The sequence below is a fragment of the Chelmon rostratus genome, chromosome 5 (genome assembly GCF_017976325.1).
Source record: "Chelmon rostratus isolate fCheRos1 chromosome 5, fCheRos1.pri, whole genome shotgun sequence".
Taxonomy (NCBI): Eukaryota; Metazoa; Chordata; class Actinopteri; order Chaetodontiformes; family Chaetodontidae; genus Chelmon; species Chelmon rostratus.
In genome coordinates, this window is record NC_055662.1 from 2,548,217 (window position 1) to 2,563,204 (window position 14,988).

The 14,988-nt window shown below is 42.1% G+C and overlaps 1 protein-coding gene across 1 annotated transcript in view; it reads left to right on the forward strand.

Annotated features, from left to right (window-relative positions):
• The window catches only part of whrnb (whirlin b), an 83,236-nt gene that overhangs the window by 20,256 nt on the left and 47,992 nt on the right, over nucleotides 1–14,988 (forward strand). The window contains exon 2 of the mRNA XM_041936360.1: nucleotides 12,250–12,426. Within this exon, the coding sequence (XP_041792294.1) occupies nucleotides 12,250–12,426 (177 nt within the window). The remainder of the gene's footprint in view (nucleotides 1–12,249; nucleotides 12,427–14,988) is intronic.

Genomic DNA, 14,988 nt, shown 5'->3' on the forward strand with positions numbered 1-14,988 from the left:
TGAAAGAGGGAGGATGAGAAACGGAGAGAGAGAACAGTGCTGGAAACACAACAACACATGTTTTCAGCACACTGTGTATCTGAGTGATGACCGGCGGCTTGTTGTCTTAGCATAATGTTTATGTGTATACATCTAATGCATTTACAGGACATTTAATTAATGAATAAATCCAACACATTTGACTGGATTAAACACAACACAGGAACTCCAAAACCAGTGTTGAGTTTTCAAGTTACTTGAAAAATATATTGATTTCTTTGTTGCGTGCATTCACATTACTGATTACTCATCAACAAAGCAGATGTACTGTATAACCATATCATTGGCATTTTTGGTGAATTATTTGCTGTCTCTAATTTCGTACTTTGGAAACTCATGAAATGGGAGATGCCAAAGTTTAGAAGAAACTTCTGCATGTCCTGGTTGTGACTACCACTTGAAGACATGTATATATTTCCAGTAAACCTGACATGACATGAACGCAGCACTAGTCAGAAGCAGCTGGTTTAATGTGGGCTGTTTTTTGACTCCAGGTTATTGTGCAAAGATCAGCATCGTAAGCCGGGGAGACAAGTGTCACTCCAGATGATTTGGACTATTTTGGACCATACGTTCATCTCCAGACAGAGCAGAGAATAAACTGGCAGCAACTTCGGCATAAGTGATGCTTAAAGGCTGAAGTAGCGATTCAGTCGCTGTGAAGGGCCCTCAGAGAGGCCCCTGTAGCGACTTTTGAGTGACCAGTGCTGACGTCTGCGCTGGCCTCTTGTCCCGCACACCACCTCTCCTCCAGCATAAAAATAAACCCATCCACCACCTTTATCATAGCAACAATTCCCTTCCTCCTGCTCTTCATCCACCCACCCATCCTGCCCCACGCAAGACCCGCTGAGAGCGCCTCTTCCACCCACTCCATTCCAGCTCGAGCACCGTGGGGATGTATATATAGCCCAAATCACACTTGAGTGTCACTCGTCTCTGCCGGTTATGGTGCTGATCTTTGGCTCTCTCTAGCTCTGGATATCTCTGAGCCTGCAGAAACGTTGGGCCCAGAATAGAAAGCAGCTTCTGCCTCAAACTCTAATTCGCTGTTGTGATGCAATGCTGAAAAAATTAAATGGACCTGCCTGCGGAGACTTTCTTTGTCATGCTACGCTTTCTGTCATTTGTTAGTGAAGCTCTAGTTGCAGACTACCATTGCTGCCTCTAGTTTATCTGGGTCGCTCTTTTTTATCTCGGCTGTTCGGTAGCCTGTTACTTTAAAATTTTATCAGGGCTGTAATTGGGCCATGTGCTGTCAGAGTTAATGAATGGGAAACCAAATTTAATTGATGGTTCAAGGTCCCCATCTTGGAGGACACATGCCTTAGGAATGAATTGAAGTAAACACTTTGTGTGGCCTGTGGTCTGATAATGGATCGTAATTATGATTAGCACATAGTTAGCACCATTATGTTTTTCTCTTAATTGCTGCGTTTGCCACTGCATGGTGCAATCACATCAGTGGTGCTAAAGCAGGTACGTAATAGTCGTCACCTCTCTGATAATAACCACTGTACTATCGTTTGAGTAATGATCCACGACATTATCATAGCAATAAATGTCCGTTTTATTACTCTCTTTCCTCTCATACCTGTGCCAGAGTGAAATAAGCTGCTGGAGAGACACCTTTCCAAAGCTGGACTTGGGTGGGCCGTATTCAACAATTTTAGTAACTTCTGAAATCAACAATCCGACAATAACACCCACTTTACGTAGCGATTATGCCAGGTGTAGCTGAGAGTGTAAGCAGGATTTGGTCTTCCCTCTTAAGCTCTCTTTTTATGCTTCACACAGCTGCTTCTGTCACTTTTTGTGTGTGCAAACAATATGAGCACTATGAATGCCTTCGAGAACTTTAGATTTTTACCCAACAGTAATCCAGTTCATGAAAGCAGCTTTTGCATCTACTGTTCTAAATACATAGGCCATGGTATGTGACTGGGAGTCTGAAGCTCGGATGGATATGAACTCTTCTGGTTGAATCATCATCACAGAAAATGCTTAAATTAAAATTCAGAGGAACAGGACTGCATACATGGAAACATGAGAGGGCACCTGCAGTTCTCAAGGTGCAAACCCGATAAAACAATGAGAAAAATCAGCTGTTACCTCCATATTTAACATCACATCTGCCTGCACTCAATGATGGTCGGCTTTTCACCCAGTTTGTCCAAGGCAGTAATTCAAGTCAGCACAAAACTTAATAGTGGTTGAATGTAAGGTTCATTTGATTTCTGTTAATCAGTGACTAATTTGCTCCTGCTCATTTCACAAAGCTTGTTAGTGGTGGCGCCTGAGGACTGTGCGAGTGAGTGGAAAGTGTAATTCATCTTTACTCGATTATCTCACCAGGTTTTGTGGTTTTCCAACCTCATAAAAACACTTCACTAACCTTCTCTGCTACTGAGTGCATTTATACTGATAAGCAGTGTTCTGTTTCGTTGCTTGGACAGACCTGTGAACAGTCAGAGAAGTTTATGTGGCTCCTGCTCCTGCATCACCACGCTCCGAGAGGCTGAAGCCAACAGTCACACTATCTACAGTTATTTTCTCCTAAAGACTGATCATCTGTCACAGCGACCACCTCTCCAAACAGAACCAAGTGAGCTGTCACACAAAATGGAGAACTTTTCATATCCCATCAAAAAGCTGTTGTGGCACTGTAATGGGGACATATCTGAGAGGCCTGCTGGATGAGGATCATCCATCACACATATCGTCAGGGCAGAGGCGTAGACCAGACCCAGTTTCCAGCTTAAAGCTCTACTAAAATATCCTACTGAACAGCACCCATATGTCCTGCATGTACATGTAGGAAGTAGTGCTGCTTTGGTGAAATTTTGTAAAGATAAGATAAGATAAGGTAGGACTTTATTAATCCCCAGCTGGGGAAATTCATTTGTTACAGCCATCACTGCTGAACTATTAGACTTTATTTTTGACAGTGTTGCCAATTTGTCAATTTGCCAATAATTACTTTGGTGAGCATGATGTTATTAGATTTCGTAAACCAACGGACAGAGCTGTGAGAATAAGATCTAAATTGGAATAATACAAAGTTTTCCTTTAGAATTGTGTCATGAAAATTCACCCATACAGTGTACATGCAAAGCATTTATACTACATTATTTATATGTATTTTAATGCAATTTCTTGCAATGGTAAAAATTATTAACAGCAGAGTACTTAAGTTTAAAACAAGTATAGTTCCAGTGTTGTAAAAATGAAATAATAATACAATGATGCAGCAAAGATAATTAGAAAAATAAAATACCACCAAACATGTCGCCAGAACATTGATATTGAACAATTCAGTAAATCCTCAAATTACTTTCAGTGGCAACTTTTGTGGAAAGTGACAAACACAGACAGAAAGGAGGGTGAGAGAGGGCAACAAAGGTTGCTGACCAGAATTGCAACGTCCTTAGCAGCATGAATGTGTTCAGGCAATTTTGGAAATGTGTATTAAACTTCATGGAGACAGGTCGCAGGACTGACTGCATGAATTCATCTGTAAACTAGACAGACACTTGTCAAAGCGGGAGAAGCAAATAAATAATAACATTACAGATGTCCCAGCAAGCAATGTCCCTGAGTGAACATGCACATGACCAGAGCCCTGGATCTGGCTCACCTAAATGGAATGCAGCCATTATAATGTTATTAAAATGCTTTTCCTGCTTTGAGAAGTCAAATCGTCTGCTGTGAAAAGGATCCATTGGCCCACCATCGACCCCTCCCTTTTCTAAGCAAAAATCATACAGTATATTATGAACAAACGAAAAAAGTGCCTTGCAGGAAATGTGTGTGCAGGAATGTGTTCTTTTGTCCCCTTCACCCTCTGTTTAAACAGTGTTTGTGGGACTGCAGTGACTTTAGGCTGGAGGCGCCGAGCGTGCCAACAGTCTACTTAGTGTACTAGAACCATCTGCTGGGATTGCATTGTTTCTCCCTGTGGATAGGAGAGGCTGAGAACTGAGTGCAGGCATTGCAGTAAGAGGCCTCGCAGAGTCAGCGCCAGCAGCTCTTCAGCTGAGTCAGGTACCATTTCATGTCAGACACACTGTGGGATTCACTCACTCACCAGTCCACCTGCCAGGTTTAATCTGGAGAAATTGATCTCCAAAACGCCAGATAACTGATCGTCCACTTAACGCTGTGGCCCATGTGCAGTGACATTGAGCATTTCGATGTTGACAGTTACTCCCCAGTGCTGGCTATGTGAAATATCAGAGCCCTTTATTTTCCATGTTGAAGTCTGGGATGTAGCTAAGACCTGGTTCTTGACAAGCCTTACTGGTTATCCTGAAATAGTGAATGAATGATGTATGTGACGATGCCAGCAGGAGTGAGTAGGGTTCCTTCTCTCGAGTCCTGGTAAAAATGCTCTGCTGCAGCTTTCTGACAGCCTGGAGCTGAGCCACTGCCTGATGGTTAAGGGGAGTAAAACAGGCTTTGCAGCAATGAAGACATAAAAGCAAGTATGAATCTCTCTGTGTCAAACACAGTCTGAACCCTGCAGTACGTTTCAAAAACAGGACTCGATTAAAAATGAAAACTTTACAAATAAAAAAGATTTCTTCAGCCAATTTATTCTCTGCTGGCAGCTGACCAGGACGACCACGACACACTGTTAGGGACTGTGAGCGTCTAAGCATGAACACAGTGATCTGCTTTTGTTCACTGAGCAGCTTCACAGTGTTCAAGGGCCCCTCAGCAGTGGTGGTTTAGGGACCTGGAAAGTATTACTCACTCACTTTCCCTGCCCACATTTCCCAGCTGCTTCGTTTCAGATGTAGAATAAAATGGAGACTTTGGAGACATATAGCTCTGCTGTAGAGCTGTTTTCCCCCATTTGCAACAACACCTCTGCAGCTAAAGGAGAATGCAATATTTGTGCAGAAAATCATTCCCTTATTCCAAACTATCATCAATTTTGCATTAGAATATTAAGCCTCTGCAAACGCTGCGATTTAGTCAACCAAAAATAATCGACCAACTCTCCTTCAGAAAGGACAATCATTTTACATTGTGTCTCACTGATTGTTTTGTGAAGTAGGTTTCACATTTTCACAAGCTGGATATTTCAATTGAGAGCAAATCTTTTCACTTTATTTGACAGCGTCTCCCTCAATATTGGTTAACAAGATAGGCTGGTCCTGAAGCTGAAGTCAAACCTGCTTTCTGGGAGGGTGCGTTCATATACAGCTAGTGTTATTGAAAAGGCTGGCAGGGTGAATTATAGCCTGCCAAAACTTGCACAAACTTCAGCCTTGGGCTAGACAACAATGTAGCAAGCCAATTCATCATGTGTGGTAAGGGGACAGTGCAGGGCAGGTTATTGTAGCCGGAGTGGGGTTAATGAACAGTGCGCAGCCTCACACCTGACAAGGACACAAATGATGGAGCTGTTAAAAGACTGCTGCTTCAGTGGCTGCGGTTAGGGCTCCATCCCTGTTCATTTTCTGCTCTGCTGTCACATTAGTGCACCATGAGCAAGGCAGATTCACTTGTGCACCTGTTTCAGTGTGTGAAACACTTTTTGGAAGCAAAGCTGCTCTGGAGGCAAGATTAATCTAATTAAATAAATAAGCACCATATGTATTTGAAATGCACACTGGCTGAGTGGCAAACTGAAAGATGTAAAGGGAAGTGTATTTTTAATAAAATGATTAGATTTATTCATTCTTTGCTATTTAACCTTCCCAACCCCCTAACAAGAACTGTGCTAACAGTATTTCAAAATGACATTCATATACATAATCTTCAACATGAGCAGAGTACTAGAGCTATTGAGTGTAGTGAAGCTAAGATTTAGTCTCATTAAAAGCAGTTTAATATGTACTGGTACATATATTTTTTGCTACTTGTGGGCTACGGAAAAAGCTATAGAAACAGCATTGGACATTTCCTTTTTTACACATGCAGCAGACACAGAGCACAACTGATATGCTCTGTGAGTGACGAGCCGCCAGCTCGTCACTCACTGCGTCTATCTGCAGTTTGCTGCTGGGCAGGTGGTGTACGTCGGGTTTATCAGAGCTTTTTAATTGAAAATAGCTGCCTGATGCTGCTGGAAACAAGGTTGATGGTTGAGAGTGATGTGTGTGAACCAAACAAGGCGGCAACATCCTTCAAATTATTACACTGCATGAAAAAATACTGCTAAATGCAGCTGTAAGGGTGTTTCCTCAAACCTCCACGGCTGAACTCTGACAGTACTGAAGTGACTGGGGAACCCTCAGCTGATGGGGTCATTCCCTGTAATATTTGTCTGTAGTGGCATGAGCATTATTGCTCCAAAGAAGAGATGCAGAGGTTTATAAAAATGTTTTGACTGACAGTTGTCTCAGCCTATCACAGTCAGCCGCGTTTGATGCCACATGCTCCTCCCAGCTCCAGCCCAAATAAAACCAATCAGTGTGTGTGTCCTACCATACCACGTACCAGTAGTATTGTGTGTACTATGTGGTAATTTTCATAATGTACAGTTTTTTCAGTGCACATAAAAGAAATTCAAAGACTTTATTGAATTATTTGAACAGAAAATAATACAATGTGTGCACTATTGAATTGAATGTCAATCAAAGTGTGACTTTAGAATGCCACCGCCAGTTCAAGAGTTTAATGCATATTTTTCCAAAGTCTTGCTGTAGGGCTGAGGGAGAGAGCCTTTGAATGAAATCAAAGTTCACCAGCACAGTGAAACATGTGAATAAAAAGAAAAGAGTGCTCTGAGAATGGCAACCAAGAAGGAGGAGGCATAAATGAGTTTGCTAAGTATAACTGCACCTGAAGACCTCCTGTCTGACTTCAGACTTCTTCATAGTTGTTTGTTTCACCTCATCATCATCATCATCATCATCATCATCAACTGTTTGTCAGCTGCACGTCTCTGGAGGCTGTGATGCTCAGCTGCAGCACATCTGTGTAGACACAAGGCGCATGTGCTGTGCAGCCTCTTAGAACAGTACACATGGTTAAAAGCCCATGTGGTGGCGTGGCGGAGCAGCTCAGCTCAGCACACACAGTCCTTGGGCGCGGCTGCTACTTTTGGCTCAGTGGGTGCTGATTTATGGCCACGGCACTGCTGGAATGACACATCGCAGTCGCAGCAACGAGACACACACTGAACATCCATCAACACTACAGGGACAGCCATCCATCAACCTCACATCACAAAACCACTGGGAGGGTGAAGAGCAAAGCGGAGGACAGGTTTTACACATAAAATACTCTGTAATCAGTAATTAGATAAATTGTGGTGGACAGGAGGAAAAAAATATTATGAATAATGTAATTCTTTTGATCCCTGAGGAAAAATGTCTCCACTTTGAATCATCCTCCATGTGGAGGCCAAAGGTCATAGTCAGCCACAGAACAGCAGCCCTTGAGCCTTTGGAGTGTTTTGCTCAAGGACACTTCAGCAGGAGCAGATTGGGTTTAAACCTGAGTCCTTTATCTGAAGGACAAACTGGATTGAAGAAGCAGTACTGATAATGACAGAGAGTAAAAAGAGACGGCACAAAATATTCAAGTGACTCAGACAAAATACATTCATGTGCCTAACTGGCTTTGCCGAATAAATTTTGAAGGAAACGTAATGTGGCTACCAAATCACTGAGTCAAAGCTGCATTACCACTTCTGTGCAGAAGAACAAGCTCTAAACACATGGACACATTGTCAGCTTATTAAATTGTTTACAAAAATGTGTTAGCAAATCTGACTATTTACACATCCAGTAGTCACAAAGCTATAGGATTCATTTGGACTAGTGTGTCCACCTGATGAATCTAAGTCCAGTATGCACTCCCCTTTGAGCTCCAGCATTTAGCCATTAAACACTTCTTTGTTCACCAGCTTGTTGCTAAATTTTTGTGTCTGCTGTTTGGTGCTGAATGGGTTGTGTACAGTGGGTTTATCAGAGCGTTTACACTGCCTACTGCTGCTGGAAACAAGGCTAATGAGATCACTGAGACCGAACCAAAGCAGTGAAGTTGTTCAGCCACAACAATGAGCTGAGAGATACTAAATGCTCCAGAGAGCACCAACTCGAGCCAAGCCGACATTATCAAGACCACCATCTTCCCTTAACCTCAGTCAAGGTAAATGGACAGTACTTATACAGCGCTTTTCTAGTCTGACGACCACTTAATGCTACTGCATACTACCTATTACAAACTTTAACCATTCACACCCCAGTGGCACATCATTGGGAGCAATTTAAGGTTTAGCGTCTTGCCCAAGGCCACCAAAGCCTGGGATCAAGCCACCCACCTTCTGATAAGTGGACGGCCGCTCTGTCTCCTGAGCCACAGCCACCCCATAACCTTAACATAACCACAGTTCAGCATGAGCATTATAGCAGAAAACAGATTATTCTGTTGTATAGTCCTGTGTGGGCAAGCTGCTGCTCCAACAGCATGTGTGTCGTAATGTTAACTCTCATTGAGGACTCATCTGCCTTTCGCAAAATCGAAACATGCTCCTGGGGTTTACCATCCATGTTGTGAGATAAACATGTATTTTACAGCACTTGCTAGTAGTTTAACAAAATCAGGAAGGGGTAATTTTTCCTTGGCATCATGTTGCAGTTGAAAGCCACTAACCAGGCCTCAGTCTGTCAAACTGGTGACATTTAACCCACAATGGTCTTGGGCTTGTGGAAAAAGGTTTGGCTGGTTAAACAAGTGATATATTGTTTTGTTTTTTTGACATCCCTGTCTCGAAAAATTACTTCTGTAACAGAACCCAGAAGTTCACTTTCACCTGGGCTCCGTACTTTGACATGATTTTAAGGAATCTAGGGTTGCTGGAAATATATGTGGCTGTGGTCTGAGGACTCAGTCCAGGGTTTCAGGATCAGCGGTCAGGTCATGGGATAAGAGAGACAACATAAATCACATCAAACACAAAATGACAGCTGCAGACTCCTCGCACTGTTTAAATCTGGCATGGATTACAGTTATCCAAGATTATTTTGTTGGCTTGCAGGACAATGAAACCCCCAGGACAGAGAAGACAGAAGAATCTAAAAACAGGATGGCACGGTGCCTTAAAGTCCACAGGGACCATCCTGCAGCAGAACTATCTCAACTCTGACCCCTGCTACAGCAGCCATGTTTCATGTTGAAGTGTCCCTCAGCAAGTCTCAGTGCCCGAACATGATCACTCATTGCATTGGCCCATTGAGTCAGAAAAGAGCAGGAATGAACTGATCAAAAGGGACAGTGAAAAAAAAAATGGGCAGAAAAACGGGGAAAAGTGAGCAGCTTTCAGAAAGTGCTTTTGTGTTCATGTCGATGGAGATGGGTGGAAATTACAGCTCTTGTTGTTAGAGGAACATCACACTGACTAAAAATAGTGCAAAGATGCATCCTGCAGTCCTTTTGTTTTTAAGCCATGTTGTTCACAAACATGTGGGAGACAGAGAAAAGTGCATGGTGTGTCACTGTTGGATTAGTCATAATAAACATAATGTCTAATGACTGTACTAATGAACCCCACCAGTCCAGTGGTCAGAGGGGGAGCACTGTTAAATCAGACACCTGCTTTTCATTCATTTTAGTCTTTTGATTAAAACGTATACTTATATGTATGTATTGCATTGTGTTAGTAATATTTTAATCATTTCATTATTTTTCATTTTAGTCTTGGTTAAAAATAGAAATTAAATACAGTGTTCATGCTGCTCCCCTTAGATGCTCCAGCTGTCACTCCCCAACTCTGCTTGTTAAATAGAGCTTGCTCACTTTACGGCAGCAGAGGAAGGCGATCAGTTGAAGCTGGATTGACTACATTGTTCAGATGCTGCCCGGCTTTAACTTCATATAAGCAGATAAATTACCAACTTTGCTATGCAAGCATTTACAGTCAGTAATTTAAATTGTTTGGCTACTGAAAGTAACACAGATGTTACTTCCATCCGCACATTTGTGTCATATCAGCATGCTGGCCTGCATGTTCTCGTGGCTTATAGCAGCTGTTGGCATTTTGTCTCATTTTCACTGGTGTTGTAGATGAATTTAGTCCATAAAATCCATTAACAACCCCTATTTTTACATTGTGGGCAGAGACACAACATTACTAAAACGTAAGCTATCAGTGCAACAGGTCAAGTATCTAAATCAAGGGAAGGTGCTGTTTTAGTAATCACAAGTGTACGATGAGTCCACTGATACAAACATGTCTTTAAGGAAGACTTTTATACATTTATGGAAATTTCAATGAATGAATTTAATAAAAATTTTTAAAAAATTATCAGTTTTGTTTTAAATGGTTACTTTTGTTTCATTTTGTCATGGGAAAATATATTTCTTCCTAGATTTCACTGATGAAATAAGGACTGGGAGGAAGCTCAGACCTGACTTTGACCCTCTCTCTCTGTGTATCCTGGTGTCTTTGCAGTGTCTCTGCCGGCGTCTGTGTGAGTCACAGTGATAGTCAGCGCTGTGGCCTCAAAGCCTCTGCTAATTCTGTCCCTCTCTCATAAAACACCGAAATGATCTGACAGCAGATGCACGAGGCAAGGGAGTTTCAGTGGTTTAAATAGCAGAGCTGAAAGGAACATGAAATCACTCAAGGAGAAACGATGAAAGGTTCCAATGATTCAACACCAGGCAATGGTTCAACTCAATCTTTGTGCACCAACAGGCTATTGGGGAAAGCATTGTTTCTCAGAGTGGTTGGTTTGTTTGTTTGTTATAATACTGACAGATGAAAAAAGAACAAATAGTCAGACCTGCTGGAGAAAAGCTGGTGGCAGAGGATTGTGGGTGCAGATACTGTTTGTGTGCTAGCCTCGACCAGCCCACTATCCTTTAGATTCTGTGTGTTTTAGTCACCTTGCCATAACCATACTGTTGTTGTCATGCACACATATTGTAGAAATGGAGAACTTTAAAAAGTTGGCAGTTTTACAGGAATGACCGGCAACCAGCTCTTTATTAGTGTCTAGGCTGTGGTCACTCTCTAACATAAAGCTCGTGTGTGGGTGTGAAAGGATATACTACTGTCTAAAGGAACGAAAAGAAAGGCTGGCAGGCAGTGGGTTGTTGGGAGCTTACCTAGAGTCAGCATCAGCAGCTGGTCCAAGCACAAGTCCCACCTTGTTCTGTGGTTGGTCTTAAAAGGATACTAATCAGGAGGTTCTCAACAAAAGGCAAGTAGGTAAACAGGTGTTGACTTTCTCAAATCCAACCAGAGTTCATCAAAGTCCACCACCTCCCAATGCTGACACACTTGATAAACTGTGACCTGGTCATACTGTCCAGCTGCTCATCCCAACTCCAGGTTTTGCAGTCGTTGTCCAATATTAATGTCACTGTCGACTAATAGGGTTGTTTTGTACCCGTGCAGGATTGATATCGTGAACGGGAAAGTTAAGGTGTGGGGGTCAGGGTGGTGGAGTGTGTAGCGCCACTGACTTTCATGAGTGAGACTGAACAGTTAATACTTGCTGTCTTTTAACTGAACCATTGTCTTTCCGTAACCGTAACCATACTGCCACACAGAGATATTCAGGAAAGACAGCATCTTTTTTTAAAAATAATGACAAAAAAAAAATCACTATCAGTTTTCTTTTAGGCTTTTTGTAAGGTGTCAGAATTCCTCTTATATACTCTGCATACAAGCAGTAGTCATGACAAAAGTGGAAGCCTTTTGATGATGTGCTGCCAATTCCCTCTAGAATGAAAAACTAGTTCATAAAATCTGTATTAAGCTGTAGGAAGAAGTCCTAATCTGTCTCTGGAAATGCAAAGGCAATAATACCTTCTTTGTGTTGCATCTCTGACCGCACCCAGAGTCACTGCTGGCTGTGGTTGGGTGTGGTTAGAAGTATGCTCTCTTTAACCTCACCCTTAATGATGCCAAGGCGTACTGACACACCTAGGAGCACACTTGTACGTCACTGCAGAAACATACAGGTTAAATGACTGGAGGTGAACATAAAGATGATTTTCAGGAGGGGTTAAGTAGCTCATTATGGAGATTTTGAAGCCTGGATCCTTAATTTTTAGTTTGTATAAGGTCAAAACATGACTCATTTAGTATTTAGGCCAAAATTCTCTGCCATGAAAGACTACATGTGTTGGTTGTGTTGGGTTTGTTTGGCCTTATTGTGATAGTGAAAGCATTGCTGTGTGGGGTCATGAGGTCTGCTGTATGGAGCACTTTCACAGCCTCACCCTCCTCTGCTAATGCAGGTGCTGAAGGGATGCAAAAAGCTGGCCATGTCAGTGTGCTCTATGGGTCGGATCCCTGGAGGATACATCACCAACCACGTGTACAGCTGGGTGGACCCTCAGGGCCGGAGTGTCTCCCCACCGCCCGACAGCCAGGAGGCCAACCAGAGGCAAGGGCACAGCATGGACGAGAGGACGGTAAGAACAATGTGTGTATATGAGTGTGTGTGTGGTGGTACAAGAGAAAAATGGTCCAGGGTATAATAGATGTGACACATGGTACGATTCAAAATGAATAAAACATCTGAATAGCAGACTTTAAAGGGAGTATTCCCTGAAAGCAAAGAGACTGTTGCATCTGTCGGACTGAGCACGGAGGTTTGTGTAATTGTCCTCCTGCTCATGTCAAACAGCAGTCGGCTCAGGACTGGAGGGTGGCTCTCTGAGGACAGTCATCGCGACCTTTGGTGTTGTGACATTTTGGAAGACAGACTCATCCTACAACAGTCACCCACCACAAGCCTGTGACTGGCTGCTCCCCATGAGAAGATTTACTCAAACTGAGTCATCTGAAAAATACACCTGTTACCATGCTTTCTGATTGGATAAATCAGTCACCATTACACAATGATCTCTTAAAAACGCTTCCTAAAAATAAGCCATCTTATACAACAGACATTGAAATATATGGTCAATCTCCTGTTTCTGTTAGAAATGTGATAGAAGTAGAGTAAACCAGCCTGTTTGCTTCCTAACCCATCGATCTCTGTTGGATGCTGTGAAACTCAACGCAGTTTACAGCTGAGTTTTAAAATTACAGCAGTTAGCAGGGAGCCAGTGTTGTGTGGGAGTGCTGCTGTCTTTAATCTTTGATGCAAGAGTGAAAAATGGGGTCAAATATTAAATGTAAGATAACGATAAGCTTAATAATATAAATAATCATGAATTAGTAGAACAAACAATCCATCAAACGGGTATGTTACCCTACTTCAGTCAGCAAGAGTATTCCCTAGAAATGGCATTTATAGTGTGTCCTACTAATTTGTTTTACCAAATACATTTTACAAGAACTGGATTATGTTCTCTGACAGCTTTATTCCAGTGAAGAACGTGCTCCTTTTCTGTTCTACGTTCAAGTTATCAGCAGGTGGTTATGGTGGATGGTGGCTGTACATGTACAAAGCAGACACCCAGGATTGGAGTTAGCGTCCCCAGTGGTTAGGTTTTCAAAACAAAAGCACGGTGTGAATAAATACATACTATTTTCTGCTTGAACTTGTAGGATATAGATATCATTTCTAGGAGACATGGTTTCAGTCAGCCAGCTCACATTGAATAGATTGTGAATGCAGAATATGTGCAGATTTGGTGTTTGGGGTCTAAGCTCCAAACACCAAATCACCAAAAATAACCCCCAGGAGGAAACACCAAGCTTTGCCCAGCAGGGACTGGGGAGTGGCAATAAAAATTCCAAATGGGGTAAGTGGATTCAGCATGAAAAGGCTGGATACTGGAGTAGTGATGGGACTTTAAAGTACTATGAACAGCATCAGAAGTGAGCAAAGCAGTGACGGCCTGAGCACACCACCATGACTGAAAGGGTATATACAATATGTTGCAGTGAGTGTAGTGTCATTTGAGTATAGCTGCTGGCTTCAGTTTACTGTCTGAACTAGCTTGCAAACATTGCTTTATAAACTACAGAGTCAAAGACACCATAAGCAAAGCTGACAGGGCCATCATGATACAGTGTAGGAATAATAGGGGGCCTTTGCCTTCATGGCAGCCACGTCTGCACTAGACAAAAATGATAATAAAAAAACACCCAGAAAAAGAAAAGGGACTCTTTTATGAATTGCTGTTTAATAGGCTGTCAAAAAAATGTCCAGTAGAACCATCATATGAGGATTTCCATTTCAAATTGACGAAGTCTTGTAAGTCTTCAAATGTATTGTGGTTTTTGCCAGTACAGTCCTTGTCTGACAAAGTGGTTTTATTCCATTTTATGTTTTAGAAGTACGACACAATAAAATCTAAACTGGATCTGTAGCACATTTTGTAAATTAACTTTGTTTCATTTGGTTTAAAATTTTATGTAATTGTATTATTAGCAGCTTGTTAGAGCTTTGTGTCTGAAGTCAAGTTAACAACCATCATTAATCAACAGCCTTCTGATGAGTTTGTTTTCGTGATCTTTGTTTCCACAGGGTGACAGTGGAAGTACTTTGTAGTTTGAGAATGTTAAAGTTAATTTATATGAATAAGGTTCAGCATTGTTCGTGCAGAGTTCTGTCCATGAACTAAATCTGAAAAAACTGGATCAGTTCAACAGGTTGATTTCAGTTTACGCTGCTCTTCAGGGTAATTAGATCAACAATTAAACACTATCTTTGAGTCTTTAAGTGCTGTTTTAAGTGGCTGAAACAAGGGTTGAAGTGGCTGTAGGCAGTTTTCTGCTGACAGGGGAAGGGAGGGGCTGGAAATTGATGTTACCACTGCCGCTGTAGGATGCATCCAAACATCTAACAGCAGATCCATAGTTAAAACTGCTGCATAAACAGCTCCATGCAGCCAGTGATAGTGCCTCTGAAAGCAGCTCTGCACATTTGATGGCTGATGTGTCAAAAACCTGCCCAGGAGCTGATTTCTGCCTGTGGCCTTAAAGCACAGGAGCAAGAGAATACATAAAAAAAATGCTTATATTGGCTTGTATTGAGATGAGCCTGGATGACCTGGAGGAGAACTAATTAAAAGATGAGG